Source organism: Bufo bufo, chromosome 2, assembly GCF_905171765.1.
Source record: "Bufo bufo chromosome 2, aBufBuf1.1, whole genome shotgun sequence".
Classification (NCBI taxonomy): Eukaryota; Metazoa; Chordata; class Amphibia; order Anura; family Bufonidae; genus Bufo; species Bufo bufo.
This window is the reverse complement of record NC_053390.1, coordinates 470918697-470934514: the sequence shown is the minus strand read 5'-3', so window position 1 is coordinate 470934514 and position 15818 is coordinate 470918697. Positions and strand designations below refer to the sequence as shown.

At 42.6% G+C, this 15818-nt stretch overlaps 1 protein-coding gene across 16 annotated transcripts in view; it reads right to left on the bottom strand.

Moving 5' to 3' along the window:
• The window catches only part of PTPRS (protein tyrosine phosphatase receptor type S), a 600160-nt gene that overhangs the window by 293356 nt on the left and 290986 nt on the right, over positions 1-15818 (bottom strand). For 12 of the 16 annotated variants that reach the window (XM_040417715.1, XM_040417713.1, XM_040417721.1 and 9 more), the window contains one exon: positions 13853-13970. The exons of the other annotated variants lie outside the window; for them this stretch is intronic. In XM_040417715.1, the coding sequence (XP_040273649.1) occupies positions 13853-13970 (118 nt within the window). The remainder of the gene's footprint in view (positions 1-13852; positions 13971-15818) is intronic. 16 annotated transcript variants of the gene reach the window in all.

Genomic DNA, 15818 nt, shown 5'->3' with positions numbered 1-15818 from the left:
CAACTGTGGTGGATGACCGAAGAATTCTTTCCCTGGTGAAGAAAGCACCCTTCACAACAGTTGGCCACATCAAGAACACTCTCCAGGAGGTAGGTGTATGTGTGTCAAAGTCAAAAATCAAGAGAAGACTTCACCAGAGTGAATACAGAGGGTTCACCACAAGATGTAAACCATTGGTGAGCCTCAAAAACAGGAAGGCCAGATTAGAGTTTGCCAAATGACATCTAAAAAAGCCTTCACAGTTCTGGAACAACATCCTATGGACAGATGAGACCAAGATCAATTTGTACCAGAGTGATGGGAAGAGAAGAGTATGGAGAAGGAAAGGAACTGCTCATGATTCTAAGCATACCACCTCATCAGTGAAGCATGGTGGTGGTAGTGTCATGGTGTGGGCATGTATGGCTGCCAATGGAACTGGTTCTCTTGTATTTATTGATAATGTGACTGCTGACAAAAGCAGCAGGATGAATTCTGAAGTGTTTCGGGCAATATTATCTGCTCATATTCAGCCAAATGCTTCAGAACTCATTGGACGGCGCTTCACAGTGCAGATGGACAATGACCCAAAGCATACTGCAAAAGCAACCAAAGAGTTTTTTAAGGGAAATAAGTGGAATGTTATGCAATAGCCAAGTCAATCACCTGACCTGAATCCAATTGAGCATGCATTTCACTTGCTGAAGACAAAACTGAAGGGAAAATGCCCCAAGAATAAGCAGAAACTGAAGACAGTTGCAGTAGAGGCCTGGCAGAGCATCACCAGGGATGAAACCCAGCGTCTCGTGATGTCTAGGCGTTCCAGACTTCAGGCTGTAATTGACTGCAAAGGATTTGCAAGCAAGTATTAAAAAGTGAAAGTTTGATTTATGATTATTATTCTGTCCCATTACTTTTGGTCCCTTAACAAGTGGGAGGCACATATGCAAACTGTTGTAATTCCTACACCGTTCACCTTATTTGGATGTAAATACCCTCAAATTAAAGCTGACAGTCTGCAGTTAAAGCACATCTTGTTCGTTTCATTTCAAATCCATTGTGGTGGTGTATAGAGCCAAAAATATTAAAATTGTGTTGATGTCCCAATATTTATGGACCTGACTGTAAATGCCTAATAAAGTGTATTGTACATTGTCAATAAGAGAGTGAATAAAGACATATCTGCCTTCTGGATCAATGGCTAGTTCTTTAACCTGGGCCAGGTATAAGATAGGGCCAGGGGCTATCCATAGTATTCAGATATATTGGGCAGACTAGATGGGCCAAATGGTTCTTATCTGCCGACACATTCTATGTTTCTATGTTTCTAACCTCCCTGCGTACTTGTTTGTGTATCAGCAGAAGAGGAGGTGTGATAGGAACGTGCGGCCTACTGAACCCAAGACTTCCGCAGTACCTGAGAAGTGCTGGTAATAAGATGTGTCTCTTGGAGACACAGAATTTGCGGGCTAGAATTTCTAATAAAGGCAAGCACTATAGATCTCTTTTGTGGCATGCCCAGTCCCCTGACATTCCACGATAAGATTTTTAACTCAGCCATGGATTCCAGGGCAAACATGTGTTATCAGGGGTTGAACATACTGCAATGGGTGTAGTAGTGTGCAACAGTGCTACTTGAAAATATGGTAACCAACAGAAAATACATAATTATCGTAAAACTAGATAAACAACCTAGATTCACTAACATTGTGTTTCTTGTGAAATCAGTGTTAGGTCTGGAATAACTTTTCTCAATCCAGACTATAGGCCAGTAAAACCGGGATGCCTCTGCCTGCGATGATTGGCAGAAGCATGCGGGCTGCGGCTATAATAATAGTATGAGCATTTAAGTGTATGTATATAAATATTATGGCTCTTAGTCATTAGCAAAAGTAGATAAAAGTATAATCAAGAAGCTGCATGTAAACATATCTGAAACATATCAACTTAGTCAAACCAGTCTATTGACGTCATCTGGTGGCCAGTCCTTAAATAATGCCGGGAATCTCAGCGCCTTGGAGATATTCGCCATAGGGCCAGCCATTCAGAGACTTCTCCAGGAGAGGTAAAGAAGACCGCTCTGTCGTCGTCCACCACTCTGAGTTTCTCAGGATAGCCCACGGGTCATCTGCTTTCTGCTTCCAGAACTCCGCTTTGGTGTTAAGATCAGATATGGATCTGGGAACAGTGGCAGTACCGTCTTCTATGCGTGATATACGCTCTTCAGTGTGGAACCCTTTCTCGCAGGTTATGCAGGACTTGGCGCAGTAGCCCCAGGTCAATCTTGACTTATCTCTCACAGGAAAATAAGACGAAGTCTTACATGCAGTAATGGCTTCCAGAACTTGGGCTGACGCTTGCTTAAGGGTGAGCTCATCATGATCCTCCTCAGAGGAAGTTATTGGGGCCGATAAATCTAATGCATTACTAGCCCTGGTGTGCACATTCCACTGTGGTAGAGGGGACCACGTACTCTCATCTGGTTGACTAACAAATTCCTGCAGTTTTTTGGCGGCGCTTTGTGTTTTTTGCGGCCCTATTGTTATATCAGGGTAGTAGCAGGTAGACAGTAAATAAGACTGATTCCAGGGCTCTGGGAAGGGCAATGTGTTTTCTTATATAATGAAGCTGCTGGTAGAGGTCAGGATGTTTTCCCTGGAGTTATATTGAGCTCCAATAAGTGGATCTGTAATCCGTGTAGAGGATCAGACAGTATGAGATTGTGTCCCAAGCGACTTTACACAGGAGGCTTTGGCTGCAATGTATGATGTAGAGGATTCTGAGGGGCCGCTGCTTAGGCTGAAGCTTGTGATGATCTGGGCTCCTTCCACCTTTCTGGTGCTTCAGAGAAGCCAGTAAGATGGCCGACTGGCGGGAAACTGATGGGGGCCCGCAAGCCTAGCTGTACTCCTTCCTCCAATGCGGTTATCTTGCCTGCCGGTTCCTGGTCCCCTCCCCGTCTTCCTCACCAGATCAAGTGCGCTCTGAGCGCTCTCCAGGACCGCCGCTCAGACCTCTCCCACGAGGCGCGTCTCCTGGCGCAGCTCTCTCCGCACTCCCAGCAGCGTGAGTCTGCTATCTGCGCACTTCTGTCTACGGTAGGGCACAGCCGGGGGTCCAACTTGCTATAGAATGGCCGTTATCAATCAGGATTTGTCCTGTTCTGTAGCACTAGCCACAGAGCTCCTATCAAGCACGTCCAGCCATCTTAGCTGCTGGCCACACCTTCCACCTCAAATTATTTTAAATTGATTTTAGAAACTTTGTTAACCCTTTAGGTGTTCCACAGGAATGAAAGCAAAATGGAGGTGAAATTTAAAAATGTTCGCAGAATCTTTGCAGATTTTCCATTTTAATCAATTTTTCGTAATAAAAGAATACTCAAGGTCAGGAGGTCTATAGTCGTGGCCCAGTGTATTATGACTCAGAGGTGTCTATAAATATAATTATTGCGCTGAGTGTACCTATATTATAGTTATTTTAAAACATAACTTTTATTTTGTCGATATTTAGAATATAAAGACACTTTTATTAAAACAATGCTTGTGTTGCACTGCTTTCTTAGAGGAGTGTCAGGCGTGACAAGGAGATTCCGATTTTTTCAGGCTGCGGTTTTTGGACCGTGGTCGCTTTTAAACAAATATTCAGGTGGGTTGCTCTGCCTGAGTTCTATCCCTACATATACTAGTCGTGATGAGTGGGGAGAACCCTATCTGGCTGTATTCCGGGCACCCGCCCTTATAAGGGCGACCCACAACCGCTGGAACCTCGGATCTATCGCTGTTTCACCCTGACAACTAGATTCCCTCTATACTGTCCGACGCGTTTCACCACTGGGAGAAGTGGTTCTTCACGGACAAGGAGACAACAGCGTCGGGGCGCCTAGTGCAGTGGCAGCGCTCCCGTACGCATATCAAGGCAGTGGCTTACTCTAAGAAAGCAGTGCAACACAAGCATTGTTTCAATATAAGTGTCTTTATATTCTAAATATCGACAAAATAAAAGTTATGTTTTAAAATAACTATAATATAGGTACACTCAGCGCAATAATTATATTTAATCAATTTTTCCTGTAACCCAGCTAAAGGTTCATGGGTCCTGGTGCAAGAGTTCAGCTTGGGCCCCCCTTCCCTGCTTTGTGGCCTGGGGCAGGCAAGCATATAGCCTTCATGCTGCCTGAGGCAAAAATTGAAACGGCACCCCTTCCCATGCCAAATTCTTGACCTAGCCCCTTCCTTCCAGCAAGAGATGTAATTTGACCTGAATGCACTTTCTATAATACCAGTGTCTTCTTATGTAGCACAAGGGTCTTTGGGCCCCCTCAGGCTCCTAGGCCCGGTAGCGACAGCTACCTACACCCCTATAGCTATGCCCCTGTGCTGCGGTTTACAGAAACACCCCATATGTGTTCATAAACTGCTGTATGAGCACACCGCAAAGATCGTCTTTTTGGCCTTTTTGGTTTTTGGGTGCCATGTCACCTTTGAAGAGACTCTGAGGTACCAGTACAGTGGAAACCCTACAGAAAGTGACCCCATTTACTACATCCCTCAAAGAATTTATAAAACGGTTTAGGCCTCTTGCCCACGACCGTATGCCCTCCGAGATATACGGTCTGTGAGCGGGCCATATGTCCTGGAGCAACATTGATCGTGCGCACGGGAGTGCACAGCATCATAGATTACAATGATGCTGTGGATGTCAGGCCGTGGGACTATTGTCCCGCACTCATATGATTCCCCCAACCATAAGGGACCCACACAGCATAGGATTACCATATCCTCCTGACCTCAACAGCGTAGGATTATCATATCCTCCAGACTTATGCCTCCTTATGTACGGTACACATGGGGAGCACAGTTTAGATATGATTATTAACACTACGTATAATACAGTACATACTGAGCAGCGGGGCCAGAGTACAGTGCCTGCACGGCCCCGCCGCTCTCCCCGCCTACTACAGCCCCTCCTTAGGGATCTGTGGATGGGATAATTATGGGGGGGGGGGGGGTCTATGGATGGCATTATGATAGTGGGAGGGATCTGTGGATTGCATTATGATGGGGGGGTCTGTGAATGGGACTGTTATGGGGGGATCTGTGGATGACACATAGCAGTGTCATCCACAGATCCACTACCCCATAACAGTGCCATCCACAGATCCCCCCCATCATAATGCCATCCACAGATCCCCCCACCATCATAATGCCATCCACAGATCCCCCCACCATCATAATGCCATCCACAGATCCCCCCACCATCATAATGCCATCCACAGACCCCCCCATCATAATGCCATCCACAGCTCCCCGCCATAACAGTGCCATCCACAAATCCCCCACATAACAGTGCCATCCACAAATCCCCCACCCCATAACAGTGCATCATCCACAGATCCCCCATAATAGTGTCATGCACAGACCGCCATTAGTTCAAACCCACCAAAAGCACACCTTTGTTTTGTTTTTTCTTATTTTCCTCCTCAAAAACCAAGGTGCGTCTTATGGGCCGGTGCGTCTTAAAGGGCGAAAAATACGGTACATCTGATGTCCTCCGGATTTGCCTCCCTTGAAACCTCTCCTGGTCCTATCATATGTATTGGTCTGGTAAGACTGCTCGCACCCCTCTCTACGTGAAGCAGGTATTTTCTTTATCTACCAGTGTTGGGGTACCAGGTTGGACCCCTCAATTTTATATTTGTGCATCACAGTGGTGTGTTTTATTATTAATATCCAAGTAAAAGTCATGTTTTAATATTGACACTCTCCCCTTGTGGGCTGTTCTATTGTTTATATTTTGGAGTGTTTAATTGAGCCTATATGCTTTTAGAGCTCTATTTGGTGACACTATTTCTGAAGAGAATGAGCATCATTTGTATTCGTGATCAAGTTTGGTGGTTTATACAGCACAGGCTGACAACTGCAGAGGCTCTGCAGTAAAGTTAACAAAAAGAAACCCCAAGAAGTGGCCCTATTTTAGAAATCACACTTCTTTTCTCTTAACGGAGCTGTGTGAGGGCTTATTTTTGTGGAATAAGTTGCCATTATCAATGGTTCTATTTTGAGGTACATATGACTTTTTGATCGCTTTTTATTTTGATTTTTGGGAAGCAAGATAAAGAAAGGGCAGCAACTCTGCAATTGCTTTTTGGATGCATCGTGTAGGATAAACAACATGTTAACTTCATTGTGCTGGTCAGTACGATTACATAGATACCAATTATGTTTACATCTATTTTTGAAAAAAAAAAATTGTGATGTCATATTCTGAGAGCTATATTTTTTTGTTTTGAGTACAAATTTTCATTGGTACCATTTTGGGTACTTTTTGATAGCTTGATATTATGTTTTTGGGAGTCCACTGGAGGCCTGGTGATGTCTTGTGTGGGGACTTGTTTTTTGCAGGAGGAGTTGACATTTTTCATTAGCACCATTTTGGGAACTTCTTGATAGCTTGATATTATGTTTTTTTGGAAGGCAAGGTGAAAAAAGAAATGGTATATTTTTTTATTTTTACGGAGTTCAGCAGACATGTGATATTTTCATAGAGAAGGTCATTATGGATGCAGCGATACCTAATATGTTTGTTTAAAAAACAACAACATGTTTTTGTGTCACCCCAGTTACAGGGGGTATACAGCCCTCAGGGAGGTTGTACGACATTGTACAAACTCACTGGAGAGCTAATCTGGGTCTGCTTGTGCAGACTCCTGGCCCCCGGTGGTCACATGACTGCTGGGACCAGAGCAATATTTATAGAGCGTATTGAAGGAAGGAAGGGATAGTGCTAAAACTTTCATTTCTTCTCTATGGGGAACCCTGCTATAGGGCGCCCTGCAGGCGACCCGGACATTTATAGTCTATGGACGGACGGGTTAAACAGTTTTCCATAAAAGAAAAAAGCAATATATATATTTATATTTACACACGCTAGTTAACTATTTAACTGACTATCAAGTGATATTTTAAAGTTTTCATGTCATATTGATAGGACATGGCATAAAACAGTGGTTATTAAGTCTGCACCGTCTGATGCCAGCCCATTCACAGGTTTCACAGGGGAGGGTTTCACTCATCAAATCCTCACAAATCAGTGTACAAAACTATAGTGGGAAACTTCTTTAATGGGGTTGCCCCAGAAATAATATTCTACAGTTTTCAAACTAGCACCTTTACAGGTCCTTTTTAAGCATAATAGCACAAATGATTAAGGCTACTTTCACACCTACGTTCGGTATCCGTCTTGTATCTGCACAAACGGATCCGCACTGATAATACAAACACTTGTATCCGTTAATAACGGATCCGTTTACATTATTCATAAAAAAAAACCTGATCCATCTTGACTTACATTGAAAGTCAATTAGGGACGGATCCGTTTTCAATTGCACCATATTGTGTTAAAGTGAAAACGGATCAGTCCCTATTGACTTACATTGTAAGTCAGGACGGATCAGTTTGGCTCTGCATCGTCAGGCGGACACCAAAACGCTGCAAGCTGTGTTTTAGTGTCCAAAAGCGCAACGGAGACCAAATGCAGCCAAATTGATGCATTCTGAACGGTTCCTTATCCATTCAGAATGCATTGGGGCTGAACCGATCCATTTTGGGCCGCTTATGAGAGCCCTGAAACGGATCTCACAAGCGGACCCAGAAACGCCAGTGTGAAAGTAGCCTAAGAAATGGAGTTCTACACTAAAGAATATTTAAAGCACAGTGCATTCCAAGAGATATTTTCTCCATCTAGAAACAGTTAAAAGACACAGACTGCATAAAGATCTGGTGTGTAACGTATACAAAAAAATAAATAAAAATATTACAGTTTTAACACTGGCCACTAGAGCAGACACAATGGATGAATGCACCCTGTTTTCTTTATCTCCCCTATTAGCTTTGCCACTTACAAGGACAGGATAAGGGCTCATGCACACAAAGGTATTTTCTTTCCGCTTCCGTTTTTTTTTTGCGGGCCGTATGCGGAACCATTCACTTCAATGGGGCTGTAGAAAATACAGAAGTTGCTCCGCGTGCATTCCGTTTCCGTTTGTCCGCATGGCCGTTCTGCAAAAAAGTAGTGCATGTCCTATTATTGTCCGCAAAATACGATCCGCAAAAAATGGGTCAAATATGGAAACCATACGGATATGTTTTGTGCAATAACGGAACAGAAGAGGACTTAAATCAGAGGGAAAAAAAAACTCAGATACGGAACAACGGATCAGGGAAAAACTGACCGCAAAACAACAACGGTCGTGTGCATGAGCCCTAAGCAGAATCATTTTATTATCATTAGAAGGCCGGGGAATTAATGACCGCTCTACTACAGGATTCCAAACAAGGTTCTGTATGTATCCTGCTTGTTGTACCTTGGTTGCTTGAAGAGGGACTGTAGTTCATCACTTTCTGAAGACTGTAATAATCTATTACATTTCTCTGTCAATAAACACATCTCTGATTTACTATATATGCATAAAATTTAGAACAGTGAACCACTAATATGTGCTTTTTAAAAAAAAACCTGATATGAAATAAAATTAAAAAAATACACAAAAACACATTGGATGAACTTTTATCATGCCTTACACTCTAGATCTGGCTTCAAAAAGTCTTAAAATATGCCTTTGAGAATTTTTGGACTTATTTTTGCATACATTTTTTAGATATTTTAGCCAGATGTATCCACTGCATCTTTTTAGGCTAGGCTACATGTCGACATTTGTTGCGCAACATTTTGTCGTACCAATGTTGCACAACAATTTCTATAAGGATAGTCTATGGTGTTGCACAAAATCCATTTGAAATGGATTTTTCTGCAAGTGTCGCGTCGCAGTTGACTATCATTATAAAAATTGTCGTGCGACATCAATGTCGCGTGACACATGTTGCAGTGTAGTTGTGACCTATGTGTCGCACCACTTATTGTCACACGACACATGTCGTCGTGTAGCCCTAGCCTTAAACAGACGAAAAAAATTGTTTCAATGTTACGTCAGTAAAGAGACAATGTAGAAAGTGGAGTAACATATCAGGACAGAAGTGTTAGAGTTCAAGGGTCACATTTATAAAACATCATGTCACATTTGGTAAATCTGGTGAAAATGACGGCACCTCCACCAAACACTATAAAGTGAAAACTACAAGCACTGTATTGCATTGAGGACAATATACAGTATGGAGATCAGTACTGAGCAGTTTAGATGTTAATTGTGCAGTTCAATGAGACAGTAAATCACTTACTAGACAGCAGCAGCACTTCTGTGTGTGTCTCTGCCTTTGTCTCCATCCAGCTACTCCCCCCTCTCTAAAAACTTCTATGTAATCTGATCTGTCTAAGAGCTGTTAACCCATCTATACTGAAGATGGATCTGAGCAGTAAACTGTCAGTGAATAACAAGTGCAGAGTGCAGGTGAGGAGTCTGATAAATGAAGAAAGAGACAATTTTCTGTAATAAGATATATTATAATGTTTCTTAGTTTCTATTGTACCATTTATGTATAAACATATTTTAAGTTTAACTGTAAGTAAAAACAGAATCTACTGAAGACAGCATTATTCCTTATGAAAACTCTGACACAAAGTGCCTGACAAGTGTTGATCAACTGTCGTACTCTTAAGCAGTGCCGGCGTTAGGAGGGGGCAAACTGGGCAATTGCCCAGGGCCCCCATGGTCTAAGGGGCCCCCTGCTTCAGTGGTGCTGTTCAGCTGAACGTCCCTGGAAGCAAACGGGAGGACAGCTGAAAAGCTGCACTTTCCAATGCAGTGTAAGGCCCCCTTCCTGGACACACAACACAAGTCATTACCACAGTGCTGCTGTGCAAACTGACAGCTCCGGACGCCAGCAATATTCTTCTACTGGAGCTGTAGGACCTGCCATGATGTCACCTGCAGGAGGCGGAGCTCAGCAAAGAAGAGGGGAATGAAGGACCTGCGATGACCTCACCATCATGTGACCAGAACAGGAGGGGGAGCTATGAAGTAACGTAATGAAGAAGAAGACCAGTGATGCATGGGAAGAAGTGAAGGATTCAATGTAAGTGCCAGGGAAGTGCTGAGAGTTGTATTCCTCTTCTCTTATACCTCCTGTTATGTAATATCAGAGTACAATAAAAGATGAGGTATGAGGAGAGGACTAAAACTCCCAGCATGTCCAGCTTGTTATGTAATATCAGAGTACATTACAAGAGGAGGTATAACAAGAGAGGACTACAACTCTCATCATGTCCAAGCCATTATAATGTAATATAAGGGCACATTACAACACCCTGGATATGCTGGGAGTTGTAGTCCTCTACTATTATACCTCCTCCTATAATGTACTCTGACATTACATAATAACAGCTTGGATATGCTGGGAGTTGTAGTCCCATCCTCTTATACGTCCCCCTGTAATGTGCTCTGATATTAAATAATAATGGCTTAGATATGCTGGGAGTTATAGTCCTCTCCTGTTATACCTCCTGCAGTAATGTGCTCTGCATTAGGGCCGGGACAATGGGTAGGTGAGGGTAGTCATCTGCCTAGGGCACCACTTTGCTACCCATCAAGGGAAGCGCACTCATGGCCGTCCAACTTCACAAGCCTCAGGCCGCTAGGCCTCAAGCCTGTGAGGCATTAGAATAGCGCAAGAAGCCGCAATGACATCAACGCAACCTCCTGCTCTGGGTCTAGCATGATGACGTGATCACGTGAGACCCAGAGCAGGAGTGGGGATGTTATTGGTACCGCATGCATCAGGACACAGCAACACAAGCCACAGATAAAACTGTGGTCTGCATCGCAGACAGCGGCGGGGAAAACGGGAGTGAGGTGTTTATTATTTTTTTTTATACTAAATGTCCGCACTGCTGGGAGCACCAGGGATGGGGGAAAGGAGATCATTATATATACCTTGCACTACTGGGGAGGAATGGAGGAGCATTATATACTGGCACTATGGGGGAACATTATATATATACTGGCACTACTGGAGAACATTATATATATACTGCCACTACAGGGGAACATTATATATATACTGGCACTATGGGGGGGGAGCATTATATATTGGAACTAGTGGGGGGCACTACAGGGGGACATTATGGTTATATTATTACTACTAGGGTACTGTAGGGACACCCGGCACCCCATGCCGATCAGCTGTTTGAGGAGACGGTGTGCGCACGTTCTGTCTCCCTTCTCTCTTCCTGCTCACCCATGTATGTCTATGGGATAGCAGCAGTGAACAGCACACGCCGTCTGCTCAAACAGCTGATCAGCGGGGGTGTCAGGTGTAGTACTGTATTTTTAGCACATTATTACAAGATTTGGGGCCCCTCTTTTGATTTTGCCCAGGGCCACATTTTGTCTAAAACCGGCCCTGCTCTTATGGACCGTACAGGCTTCTGTTGTTGCAAGACAGCAGTGGTGATTTCTGGAATGGGATTTTCATACATACTGTAACTCTATAACAATGACTATGCTACTAGATTTGACTCTTAGATACAATTGATTTTTCTTTTATTCATGCAACCTTTTATACATGATGCAGGGGGACTGAGAAGGTTCAGTGTTTCCTAAATACGCAAACATTATAAAAGGGACTATACCATGCAAAATATTACTATGCAATATGGCTTTTCAAATGAATTATTATTGCAATATACATACTGTAAATTGTAAAGGTAAAAAGGTGTTTATGGTGCTAAATGTGCCCAAGTTTGTTTTTCGTCTCCGGTATTTTGTAGGGAATTTGTAGCACAATACACCACAGGAACCCTGTTTGCTACACAATGCACAACAGGATGCCTATTTGCAACACAATAAACCACAGGATGCCTATATGCAACACAATGCGTCACACAATGCCTATATGTGACACAATGCACCACAGGATGCCTATATGCGCCATGGCATGCCTATATGTGACACAATGCACCACGGGATGCCTACATGTGACACAATGGGCCATAGGATGCCTATAAGAGAGATGAGCTAGAGGATGTCCCTTTGCAACATAATCAGCCACATGATGTCTATTTGCGAAACAAACAATGCACCACAGGGCTTTCGACTACAGATTTCACACCATGTTTTAGACCACCTTTGACCCAAAGATGTGACAAAACCGGTCTAAAACTAGGATAAAAAGTAGGTCATGACAAAAATTGCTTGAAAAATGACTTTCTGAATGTCATGTCTAGCATATCACAAATATGTACACATGTTGGTGCAAACACGTCATATATTTTCCATTTAGAGAAAGGTAATACAAGCCACCTACTAATGTATTGTGATTGTCCATATTGCTTCCTTTGCTGGCTGGATTCATTTTTCTATCATATTATACACTGCTTGTTTCCATGGTTACAACTAGCCTGCAATCCATCAACGGTTGGCCATACTTTCACACTATAGGAAAAAGTGCCGGTCTCTCTGGGACGGGACTGTGGGAGCGCACATAGGCTGGTGCTTTTTTTCTATAGTGTGCAAGCACTTCCACCACTGCTGGATTGCTGGTTGGTCATAACCACCATGGAAACAAACAGTTCAAAAATAAATACAAGCATCTCAAGTTATATCTCCTATTTTTAGTGCTGCAGGTCCCTTGTGAAGTGGGTTCAATTTACACCAGACATAAACAGCAAAAAGACATGGACCGCACTGTTACATAGTTACATAATTGATACGGTTGAAAAAAGACATAAGTCCATCAAGTTCAACCACTGCTCCTCTAAAATCCACAAACAGACAGATTGGGGTAGGTTAGATCCTGAACCACTCCTCCTTCACTCCTTTTCTGTGCTGCCAAACACCGCTACTGCTGCACATCAATGGTTTAAAAAGCTGGTTGCCCGTAGTTGACCGACCTCGGATTCTACTCTGCTTCATCAGTTGTGTGTAATAAAGCAGAGCTGAAACCTAGGTTGGATGAACTACGGGCAACCGACTTTTTAAACCATTGATGTGCCTTGATTTTATCTACTCTTGTGAGCATAATAAATCCATCTTTTTGTTGTACAAGTGCCTCCGTTGACTCACTATTTCTCTACCTGAGCCTTGATCCGTACAGGAGGTTGCAGGACATGTGGAAGTGGTACCCCAAGTGATACAAGTAGCAGTGTTTGGCAGCACGAAAAAGGAGTGAAGGAGGAGTGGTTCAGGATCTAACCTGCCCCAATCTGTCTGTTTGTGGATTTTAGAGAAGCAGCGCAGTCCATGTCTTTTGGCTATTTATGGAAACAAGCAGTGTACAATGTGATGGAAAAATGAATCCAGCCAGCAAAGGAAGCAATATGGACAATCACAATACATTAGTAATTGCTGAAGTGACACAACCCCTTTAAAAGGTTCAGCAACCTCCCTACTTCCATCCTGTCAGTGACAGCGTAGTGATCTCATAGAGAAGTAGGTGAAGCAGCCTGGACATGTTTCATTCATCCATCAATATTTCTAAATTCATAGAAATATAGAGCTATATCCCTTGCTAGACAGTGGAGATGGAAATTGGGTAGGGCATTACATACCATACGTATCTATGGGACTATATGTGAGGAACTATTTTTTATGCAGAAGAGGAAGGGGTTAGCAAGAGCTAACTGCAATGCATCCTGGAAGGTGCAGATGCCAGTGCCTGATGGTCACATGGGACAAGCTGCTGCCTTCCCATAGAATGGGCAAAAGTTTTTCTTTTAAACAGTTTTGCTAAATATGCTCCAGTAAGTACAGATTACATGTAAAACGGCACATTTAATAAAAAGTACATGCAGTTACAGTTAGCACTATATATGCCTGCTTCAACCTGCCACTGATTGCCAGAAGCGGTTACACCATGTGATCAGAGACAAAGTAATTGGGAACACAGCATGCTTTTTATATATTAGTATAATGGCTCACCTGCACTCTGTGTTGTTACAACCTTTGGTTTACAACGTGCTCCATCCCCTTTCATTGTGTATGCAGCAACAGTGATAGAATAAGTGGTTTCTGATTGAAGTCCATCTATGATCATTTCCTGTGAATTCAAAACGAAGAAAATGTCTTTCTAAATACTGTGCACTTAATCTACAGAATTCAGAAGACATTAGCTACATGCATGTAAACACTGCATGCAAACCACTTAGGTAACAAGAATACATCAACCGCCCTCTGTCTTTTGATGGTGGGAAGTGCAGGTTCCCAGTCTGCAGCAATATATTTTGGTGTTGCTGCAGATGAGGAGGGGGCTAAAAGCCACCAGAGCTATCCAGCACTAAGAACCAGCTGTTAGTAACAGCCTGGCTTCTTAGAGCATTCTGCGCTTCACAGCCAGGTTCAGACGAAGATCCAAGCCCGGCTGTTAACACTTTGATTATGCTGCGGTCCATACTGTGGCATGATCAAAGGGTACTCTCCCTTCAACCGGGTCACAGGGTTTCCCAGAGACCAGAGAAGTGATCCACGGTCAGTCCTGAGGTCCTCTGAAGTACACCAGGGCTGTATGTACAGTAAACCTACTGTTAGGGCACAATAGCATTGTCCTTACAGCAGCCAATGTCAAAGGGACACTGTTTAGAATGCATTAATATACAGGGGTATGTTAATTCATTATAAATGTGAAATACAGTTATAAAATAGTAATCCCATAATGGGATGATCTAAAAAAATGTGAAAAATAATGTAATAAAGAATCGCACACCACAAAAAAAAAAAATCAACATTATTTACTGTAAGATAATTTTTGCTGTGCACACATTAAATAAAAAGACAAATATTAGGTATCCGCAAGTCCGTAATAACCAGAAGAATTTCATTATCAAGTTATTTTGTGTGAAACATGAAATTAAAGAAACAAGGCCAAATCACTTTTTTCTATATTTCCATCACAAAACAAAAACTATATAAATTACACCATAATTTATATAAAGTCCTGAACAATGTAAAAAAATAATAATAGCATTTCTCATGTATAAAACAAGCCCTCAGACGCATGGGGATGCATAGGCGAAAAAACTGTAAAACGTTGCCTTTTCAGGCCTGATCATCAAGTATATAACCGGAATCCAGTAATGTCACTAGACCGAACGTGTAAGCACAGCCAGAAGATATATCTGTATCAACCATACCATATTTACATTTAAAGGGCTTGTACTGTGCTAGTATATTGATGACCTACCCTCAGAATAGTTTAGAATGAAATGGCCGGCACTGCTCACCTTGCTTGTTCGGCGGTGCACGTGTCAATGGGCAGGCATCCCAGTAATAATGCTGTAAAGGAATGACCGACACTCGCGCTGAATTTTCAAATGCAGAAGTTTAATTCAAGTCACTTCTTATTTCATTAGTGACGCGTTTCAGCACTCACACGTGCTTTCATCACACTATATTCACATAACCTCAAACATGTCTTAAATAGCAGAGAAATGAAAAAAACACAAAGGAACTGACGTCATACCACTGACTCCTCCCCCTGATCAGATACACTCAGGCAAGGAAGCTTTCACTTGTTTCCACTTGTTTCCAATGAAAGTCCCATAATTAACTCCGCTGAAAGCAAACAAAATAATTTCAGATATCAAATCAAACTACTTATATTGTATTCGCGGTTTAGGCCTCTTGGCTCCATCATTTGTAAACGATGGATCCAATACGCCTCTTTTTGCAAAAGTAATTTATTACGATCGCCGCCACGGCGAGGTAGTGGAACGTCTTCAATCACCTGGTAACACAACTGCGCTATAGTGTGCTTTTTTTCATGAAAATGATATGGTACAGGGAGCAGTAAATTACCCTTTCTAATGGTGGACACACGTTTCATACTATTACTGCTCATACTATTTAAGTGAAACAGGACAAGTAGATATAGTTACACTGCACCGCCGAT